At 39.3% G+C, this 10,000-nt stretch overlaps 1 protein-coding gene across 3 annotated transcripts in view; it reads right to left on the bottom strand.

Moving 5' to 3' along the window:
- Nucleotides 1-2,076: 2,076 nt before the first annotated feature.
- The window catches only part of pax3b (paired box 3b), a 21,341-nt gene continuing 13,417 nt past the window's right edge, over nucleotides 2,077-10,000 (bottom strand). For 2 of the 3 annotated variants that reach the window (XM_043258733.1, XM_043258736.1), the window contains 5 exons: nucleotides 7,797-8,037; nucleotides 5,009-5,116; nucleotides 3,163-4,083; nucleotides 2,924-3,048; nucleotides 2,077-2,776 (listed from right to left, as the gene is read on the bottom strand). In XM_043258733.1, coding sequence (XP_043114668.1) covers nucleotides 4,025-4,083; nucleotides 5,009-5,116; nucleotides 7,797-8,037 — 408 coding nt within the window. In that variant the 3' untranslated portion in view covers nucleotides 2,077-2,776; nucleotides 2,924-3,048; nucleotides 3,163-4,024. Of the gene's footprint in view, nucleotides 2,777-2,923; nucleotides 3,049-3,162; nucleotides 4,084-5,008; nucleotides 5,117-5,683; nucleotides 6,461-7,796; nucleotides 8,038-10,000 lie in introns of those variants that run through there. The other variant, XM_043258734.1, reaches the window with a different exon arrangement.

Genomic DNA, 10,000 nt, shown 5'->3' on the forward strand with positions numbered 1-10,000 from the left:
GGTGAAGATCACCCTGTCAGTCCACCGGTCACCTTCAACACTCTCTGTCTGTTGAAGCAGTTTTTCACTTTCAAGGTTTAGAACGTAAGCAACGAAACGGGAACTGGATGAACTGGATATTAATCTAAAGCAAACTGAAACCAAACCCGAACCTTTGTTTCATCAGAAATGACAAAAATCTGCACGTGGAGCCTGTCAGTTGGGAGCTTAGAACTTCAGCTTTCTTCTATTCTTGTAAAACATGTAAGTTTAAGGTTACGATTTTTTTAAATAAAAACAATGCGTCATTTCAACAAACACGCCTTTTGGAGCCATCGATGTGGGGATGTTTGTTTTTAATGAATTATAGAGAATTGCAGGCACCTCAAAACCGCTCTGTCTAAAATGCAACGCATGTATGACCATCAAATATATGAAGTAAATGCAAAATGGGCGAATGAATGTTGCAGATTTCATAAAAATGCATTTTTCATGCATTTTCAATGCATTTTTAAAGTGGACAATGGTGTTACTTGTTGGAGCGGTTTTTCATTTCGAAAGTTTAGAACACGAATAACGAAACGGGAACCGGATGAACAGGACATTAATCTAAAGTAAACTGAAAGCAAACCTGAACCCGTTTTTGTCAAAAATCGCTCATGGAGCCTGTCAGTGAGCTTGTAATTCAGGCAAAGTTTTCAGATAAAAATGATAAGACGGCACACTCTACAAAGTGAATACTGTAGTATTTGAGTGTTGATTTAGGCCTACGTCAAAGTACATATCGCTGAGACACATGAAGCTTATCAAGATGAAATTTCCATTTATTGTGACTCATAATAATTCACATAACCTCATGTTGTGAAAAGAAAAACGCTGTATGTGAATTAAGGCAGGCAGCGCGCGTCCATGGGGGTGTTTTTTTCCCCGTTACAAGGATAACACTCAGTCTCGCTCACGTAACGGTAGAGAGGAACACGAGCTACAATCTTCTTGAAGTACTCTTGAAGATCTTGCTTCGGTTTGTCGGCCCAAAATATATCCTTAAAGACCAAAGCTTTCGCTGAGCTGTGCTTGCTCCAGGTCTCAAGGCCGGTCAGAATGTTATAAGGGCTCGACTCGTTAAGGCAGGACTTCACACAGGGAGATTTATACGTGTAGAAGACGGTACAGCTCTCTTTTAGTTTATTCAACAGGTTTTCCATGGGAGTAACGGGACGGTTTTCGGTAGGAGTGAGCAAGAGACGCTCAGCGTGTACGCTGAACCCGTCCATCTTTTTAACGCGCGCTACAATGAGCTCTTCGCCTTCGTAAAGCGGATTAAACGTTTTCACATCCGGTCTCTCTTTATTCAGGAAGTTGTCGCGCGTTGGCAAGAAATCCTTTTCGCACTGAGCCGTACGCACGTTGATGGCGACGGCGTATTGCTGTGGATCCTTGTTCACACTAAAAGTCTGATAGCTGGAAAACATTGAAACGTTAAACATTAAACGAGCGCTCTATGACGAGAATATTGTTGCCTCCTTGTCGCGCCGATTTAGCTCCTCTTTTGAAGCGTCTGCTAAATGCAAGAACGTAAATAGGCTCAGTAACATCGGGTGTACTTACTTCTGATCAAAGAAGCTCACAATACGACCGAGTGTGTGAACGTCCACAGTCTGCGGCTTCGTGCTTTGAGACAAAAGAAAAAGCAGGAGAAGTCCTCTAAGAGGAGCCATGGACTCCTAGATTGACGCGATTAAATGCGATTAAACCCTCAAAAACTGGTAAAAATGCGAAGCAGGCATTCAAACAAGACGCCTAATGATGTTACTTAGTAGTTAGTGAGTTCACACTGGTGTCTTCACAGGATGCGAGCCCTAACACCAACACCCGCTGCGTTCGTCCTCTCTCACGCTGTCGCAGCTGCGCAAGCTTGTTTTTCTTTCTTGCCAGAAATGCTAACATGCCCCCCAGAGTGTTCGTGCATTTTTTAGCCACGCTGTTCTTTAAGTATTTTTCTTTTTCGCCTGCAAACGCAAACACCCTCACACCTGCAACGGCCTTGCCGTTCTCCCCTCGACCGCTCTCTCGCCTTCAAACAAAACCCGCACAAAGTTTGCAAGACAGACAGAAACATTTTATTCGACAGACAGAAACATCGCTAAGCATGCTAGATTTCAAAACATCTCCGTACGGGGCCGTGTACATTTCAGTTTTCGGGCGGAGGCAGGCAGCGCGCGTCCATGGGAGCGTTTCCTTCGACTTTACAAGCATAGCACTCCGTCTCGCTCACACAGCGGTAGAGGGGAACGAGAGCCGCAATCTGCTTGAATTTGGTCTGAAGATCTTTTTAGTGTCGAACTTCCAGAAGTTCTTGAAGACGAAAGCTTTAACCCCGCCGTGCTCTTTCCAGTTCTCCAGGGCCTTCAAAATGCTGTGACTGCCCGTGGCGTCCAGACACGTGTCGACACAAGGAGACTCGAAGGAGTAGAAAACAGAGCAGCCGTCCTTTCTTTTATTCAATAGTTTGGTCATGGGCGAGTTGTCAGCAGGATTCAGCAGCATAGACTCTGAATGCATGTTGTACTGCTTCTTTTTACTGATTACCACCTTTTTGGTTCCCGCGGCGATGAGCTCCGTACCTTGGTAAAGTGCGTTTGTTTCATCGGCGATAGCATTTTTCACATTCATGGCATCCTCTTGAGTCAGGAAGTTGTTCTGTGTGGGATTGAAGTTCTGCTGGCACTGTTCCTTCTCCACGTTGATGGCCGTAGCGTACTGGCGAGGATGTCCATCTCCGTCGACCCTCTTATAGCTGCAGAACAGCAAACAGGATCAAATATTGCCAAAGACACACACCCATCCTGTCTTATCAACGCTCGGCTTCCTCTTTGTCGCTTTTCTTCCTCATTTATCACTTTGAGGACCTCTTACTTTTTATTAGATTTAATAGAAGGCTTACTTCTGCTCGATGAAGTTGATAATACGGGCGAGAGCGTTGATGTCCACGGCGTCACCTTCGACGCTTTCTACCCAGTCGGGACGCAGGAAGAGCAGCAGGAATCCGCTCAGAAAGACTGTGAACTTCTAAAATCGCGAAATGCAGGGGAAAAAAAAAAGAAATGAAGTGATACCACGTGCATAGTTTGTCATAATATATATATTACATGAAGTACATTACGTGTTTTGAACGCGACTCACCATGGTTGCCGTTTCAGATCTTTAGGTCCAGAGACGCCGTGTGAGTCCCCACCCAAGAAGAAGTGATAAGAAAGGAAGGAGAAACTCATCCTATTTATTCTGAGACTGGACCAGCCCCTTTTGAAAAAAATAGAAAAACTCACTCGATATCCTGATCTCAAATAATGGGTGAAAGTAAAAGGCACGGACACAAAATCCCCCAAAAAGCCAAGTTTAGAAGAAAACTGTTAAGCTTTTCGCATTTTTAAGATCTTGAAGTTGACCAAAATGTCACCATTTTTAATTTAAAAAAAAGTCAAATCAAATGTTTGCCAAGTGGAAGTATTGCATTTGTTTCAGTAAGAATCAAGATTCATTTTTAAATGCATTTCCGTGGTATTTAGATAGCAGACCCTAATAGAGAATTCATTACAATTCATCTTTGATCTGTTTTGAAGGCCGATCTATGGGCCTGTTCCCTTCTCCTTTACACGTGTAACACTGATTACTCTCACAGCGGTAGAGGGGAACATGAGCCGCAATCTTCTTCAATTTGGTCTGAAGATCTTTTTCAGCGTCGAACTTCCAGAAGTTCTTGAAGACGAAAGCTTTAACCCCGCCGTGCTCTTTCCAGTTCTCCAGGGCCTTCAAAATGCTGTGACTCCTTTCCTCATTCAGACACGTGTCGACACAAGGAGACTCGAAGGAGTAGAAAACAGAGCAGCCGTCCTTTCTTTTATTCAAAAGTTTGGTCATGGGCGAGTTATCAGCAGGATTCAGCAGCATAGACTCTGAATGCATGTTGTACTGCTTCTTTTTACTGATTACCACCTTTTTGGTTCCCGCGGCGATGAGCTCCGTACCTTGGTAAAGTGCGTTTGTTTCATCGGTGATAGCATTTTTCACATTCATGGATGTCCATCTCCATCGACTCTTTTATAGCTGCAAAACATAAACAGGATGACTAATGACAAACTCCCATGTTTTTAATTTATGACCACATATGCAATGCAATTTAAACATTTACATTATATGTGCAATTAAGTGAAACAAATAATAAGTAGGAATTAGTCTTTGCAAATTATTTTTTGACTTTCTGAAGTTGAATTTTGAGGTGTAATAATTACTCGCCAGTAGAGGGCGGTATTGCGATACTAAATGCATTATCAGAGGAAGCAAAGTAGATCTGTGCATGAATATAAAATAGGTAATATTACATTTAGATCGGTTCGTATGTATGTATCTACAGTTTAAAGCAGTCTTGAGCTGTGCAAAATATTTCAGAGCCGATGCAGGTTTGATCTATTTTCCATAATGGTCAAACTACCTGGTCATGGTTCGTTTGCTTAAGCTACATGATGTTAAAGGAATAGTTCACCCAAAAATAAACATCCTGTCATCATTTACTCACCCTCGAGTAGCTTTATGAACGTTCTTCAAAACACAAATGAAGATATTTTGAAAAAGGTTTTGGGTCACCATTGACTTTCATAGTATTTTTCTTCCTATTATGGAAGTCAATGGTGACCAAAAACAGCCTGGTTACAAACTTCATACAGGCTTGGAACTACTTGAGGGTTTTTAATTTATTGGGTGAACATTTCCTTTAACTGTACATTCAAACAATATCTCGCTGTGGCTCTTATCTGTGCACGGTTTTGAATAAAAAAAAAAACAACTTCATTAATGTGTCGTCGTTTGAAAGGGTTACGGTAAATGATTTATTTTTTATTATTGAAAAAACGTGCGTTTTTCTGTAATGTGAGCGTAATCAAGTCAAGACACGTGTTTGAGGATCAGATGAAAAACAGATCAGACTGTAGTTTTATTTTCATCCGTCTCTCCGTGTGATGAACATGTGCCGGACCTGTGAACTTTGACCTCTGACCCCTCAGATGACAGAGCGGGGTGAAGGAGAGGACGCTGTTTGAAGGTTGGCGTTTACTGGGGAAGACAGAGGGGTCGAAAGAAGCATCTGAGAGAGAGAGAAAGGAAAGAGTTTGACATAAAATAGCATCTGTCTGTCTATCTGTTATTCTCGAGGTGTTTAAGGAGGTTTTTGGGCCACAGGTGAAGCGTTTGATCGCCTGAGGAAGAACAGAGACGTGAATCATCCTGGAAAGTGTGAAGAGTCAGCGATGACTGCAGACAGATGTGCGAGAGTTCACACACATACGCTGACTTCTGTTGTTTTTATGCTAAATGACTTATGATGAAAAATATGGCTCCGGCAAGCTGAAATTAAACGGGTTAAATAATATTATTATTAATTCATACAATACTTTTATCTCCTTTTTTGCATTTCAAATCGAATTGTTTATTTTTTGATTGTCAATTGCTTTATTTTTAAATTTGTTAATTGCTCATTTTATTTAGTTTTAGTTTTTATTAAAAAAAAAAAAAAAAAAAAAAAACTCTGCTAATCCGATTGCTAAACCTAAAACCTAAATTTTTTTTTAAACAAAATATTAGCTCTTATAGCAAAGCACGTACAAACACAAACACGGATTATTGTTATATGAACGATTTAATTATTGCAAAATATCTGGAGGGTACAGATACGCACTCACACACATACAAAATAAATTAATAAAAAAACATTCAAACAAACGTTTTTGAGGCTGTATTACGCTTTCAGTATTTTACTCAAAGGTTTAGGTTTTAAGCATTATTGGGGACGACCAAATTCATATAGCAGTTTTGAGCATACGAGATGATATATATATATACTTGCTAAAAATAAAAAGTCACTTTTTAATCCTCGAATTATTTCAAACAAATATAATTCGGATCTCCCGAGTTCCAGAACGCTGTATGATGTTCCAGTCGTCCCTCGTGTAAAAAAAGCACAAGCATCATTCAGATGTCAAGGAATGCATGAGAAAAATTCACTGCCCGCTATAAATCATTCGTGTTTTATTTACAACACGTATCCAGCTCGGAGCTTTCGTCTGGCCTCACGAGAGCGGCTCTGAGCGAATGTCTCGTACAGAATACGGCCATTTCTCGTATTGCACTTCAACATGTTTCTCGGTGGAACGACGTCTCCTTTTTTTGTTTTGATTCGCCTTGTCTTGTTGTGTTTTCTGGGATCGCGGATAATTCTGCTGGAAGGCCTTTTGAAGAAGAGTTCAAGGGAACGTCTGAGATCTTTTGATCTGCCGGGCCGTGCCATCCAGTGCTGAAGAAGTCCTGTTTTTATTGCCAAGAGTTTTTGTATCTCCCGTCTGCGTTTCGACTTCGTGCCGTCCCTCCTTCGGGACGCCTTGAGCTTCACGACCCTCTCAGGCGATTTCAGGCCTCAGATAATGAAAGGAACCTGGAAGACACGTCGCCGTAAAGAGCGCGATTTATTAATAATGTTAAATGATTTCACGTGTGATGTGTTCTGCTAATGTTTGCATGACTTGAGCTCCGAAAGACAGCATGTGCCGTCCATTTGACACAGCAATCACGCTGGCGAACGCTGAGCCTCCTCTTTAAGAAGGACTCATTAAAGAGCTGCTGTATTTGTGTGGCGTCCATTTCATCTGAGCGTAACTGTACGAGCGTGGATAGTGAGTTAGACAAGCGCAGCTGCTTCTCATCATGATCCTGCCACAGGAGATTAGCATCCAACCATGACATTCACACACACACACACACACAAACCCGCTGCAGATATTACAGGATCAGACCTCTACAAATCACATATATCTATATACCAGCCTGTGATGTGTGTGTGTGAAGCCTTTTACCCTTTTATTATTTGTTCAGGTCACTAACAAGCTGAAGGTTTTGCTATAGATGCCAGAAATCGCTATCAAAAATGTTATGCCATAAATGTAACAGCCATAAATGTAGCGACGTTTTTGTTTGTGTCTGCTTTTTTACTAATGAAAAATCAGTTCTGCTAAAACTGCTGCATTTCCCGACAGACTAGTGTTTTTCTTATAAATGCTATTTAATTCACTATTTAGTGCTAAATTTATAGACTTATTTAAAAAATATCTTTTTTTAAATATTCTTTTTTATGTACATAATATGTGTGTATTTACCGTAAATATTTATCATGTATATTTAAATACGAGAGAGAGAGAGAGAGAGTGAGAGAGAGAGGTGTATATGTCAAATATAAATATATAAATACAATTATATGAGATTAAATGCATGCACAAATGTGAATAATGGCGGTCAAAGCTGTTTTAGGATCTGCTGGTAAGCAATTATTGCAGTAATACAGTGAAATATTTATATAGTATATTTATTTACTATATAAATAAATATACTATATAAATATTTATTTATATAGAATTTTAATAAAAAATAATAAATTATGAAATTTTTGATTTTAATAATATTATTATATTATATTATTATATTATTACATTGTGTGTGTGTGTTAATTTGGAACAATATGCACAAAATGTAATGTGTAAAGCTGTTTTTAAGAGCTGCAGACAAGCAAGAATAATTTATAATATTTAATGTTTTGACTTTTTTACGATGTTTATTGTAAAAAACGATGCTAGCCAGAACACAAACACACACACACACACACACACACACACACACAGATGTAAGAGCATGCAGTAACAGCTAAGACACAAACTAGTCGCACTAGTCGCAAATAAGAAGGATGGGGTAGTCTGACAGTATTATTATATTGACCTTACTTTGTCCGTACTGGCCGTACTGGTAGGGGGCGCTGTGCTCCACGCTGTAGAAGGAGGCCGGGGCGTAGGGCTGAGGACTGGGCAGGCCGGACAGGGCAGGTAGACTGGACAAGGGCTCCACACGCTGAGAGCAGCTGCTGCTGACCGGTCCACTCGAATCCAGAGCACCGCTGAGAGACGACAGAGAAAACTCAGCCGGAGTCTGATGAGGAACTCCAGCTGGGCTTATGAGTCCCATAACCTACAGAGAAACAGATCAGAGCTATCAGCCTGCATCGAACCGGTCTCTTCTAAACAGTGTGCACTCAAAATAATTCATCAGCATGGTCCAATCAGGATCAAAAGCTCAAAATACAAGACAATATATTGCATTAAGATATTAAATACAACCCATAGGTGTAATTTAACAATCATTGTAATTACATTTTTAAGGTAAAGTAATATATTAGTTAATTAGTGAATTTATATATATATATATATATATATATATATATATATATACTAATATACAATAGCTAATTATTTGTATATATTGCATCATAATTAATTACATTCAACATGCTTTATATTATAATCATAAATATTAATGCACCTTTAATTTTTTTCCCTTATATGATTTTAATCAGTGGTTGATTCTTTTTGGTTAACTATTAACTTTGTGATTTTATAGTTTTTATTTTGTAAACGCAATAAGAGACTCAAGATGCTGTGTGTTGTTCCTGTGACTGTATTGTTTGAATAACACAGCGCACGCATGTGCGCGCACACACACACACACACACACACACACACACACACACACACACACACACACAGATGCATATCTGGGTAGATCCCTGTGACCTGCAATTGATCAGGCAAAAAATAATTGAATTTGGGGATTGTTTAATCTGATTCTTGAACTAGAACTGAGCCGGAGGGCAGCGTAGTGTGTGTGTGTGTGTGTGTGTGTGTGTGTGTGTGTGTGTGTGTGTGTGTGCATTCAGGCGTGTGTACTCATTACTATTTACTCTAGAAAACACTGTGCTGCATTTGAGGAATGTTGCATGTGCGCTCTGGGGAATAAAAGTTCCTGAAGCCTAATTGAATCTACCAGCAGAATTAAGGCCAAAATAAACACATACTCCAGTTGCTGCACCAAATAAGCACCTTTACATAGAAACAGAGAGAGAAAAGCATGTCTCCCAGGCTACAGGATCCTGTTACATCAGTGCATACAGTCTAAGCACTGCAACACACACACACACACACACACACACACACACGGTCACGCACATGGTCTCGCTTAAACCATTTCCCATAGTGGAGCACGGACTGACGTGTGCCGAATTCGTGATAGAGTTCTGTTTCCAAAGCTCTGGAGGATTTTCTTCATGAGTTTGGGAAAATTTAGCACTCGACGTAATAAAAACCAACAACTTCACATTAAACGTACATACTTTCTGGATACAATTTATCTAGATGTGTATATGTCCCGTAGAAAATCAGTTAGACAAAGGTTTTATAGTTGATTGCAGTTGCTAAAGTGTCGTAAAATATAAATTGTTGTGTAAAAGAGTTGCTATTTTGTTTATTAAATATATATGTATATTTATTAAATATATATATATATATATATATATATATATATGATCAAAAATACATTTTTAAACATATTTTATAATATAATTCATATTTCTGTGATGTGTGCATTAATTTTCAGCATCATTACTGCAGTCTTCACATGATCAGAAATCAATCTAATATACTGATTTGCTGCTCAAGAAAAAATCAAGAAAAAACGTTGAAAGCAGTTGTGCTACTTCATATTTTTGTGGAAACTGATGCACTTATTTTTTTCAGGATTTTTTAATGAATAAAACATTCAAAACAGCAGAATGTATTTGAAAAAAAACAAAAAAACTTTTGTAAGATCAGAAACGTCTTTACTGTCTTTTCATCATTTTTTAATGCATCCTTGCTGAATCTATTTTTTGAAGCAAACAGAGCAATACAGACAGACAAAGGGGAAAAAAAAACCTGAATTATAGATATCTCTATTTGTAACACTATGATGATTGAAACATCCATCTTAGACCCAGGATGCTTTGAATCTTAACAGCATTCTTCATGTATTAGCGCCGTGGACGATGACAGTGAGAATGTGAGACTGCACCAGACTCACTCCACACTACGTTCACGCCCGACAGACCTGTGATTCATAA

The sequence above is a fragment of the Puntigrus tetrazona genome, chromosome 15 (genome assembly GCF_018831695.1).
Source record: "Puntigrus tetrazona isolate hp1 chromosome 15, ASM1883169v1, whole genome shotgun sequence".
NCBI lineage: Eukaryota > Metazoa > Chordata > Actinopteri > Cypriniformes > Cyprinidae > Puntigrus > Puntigrus tetrazona.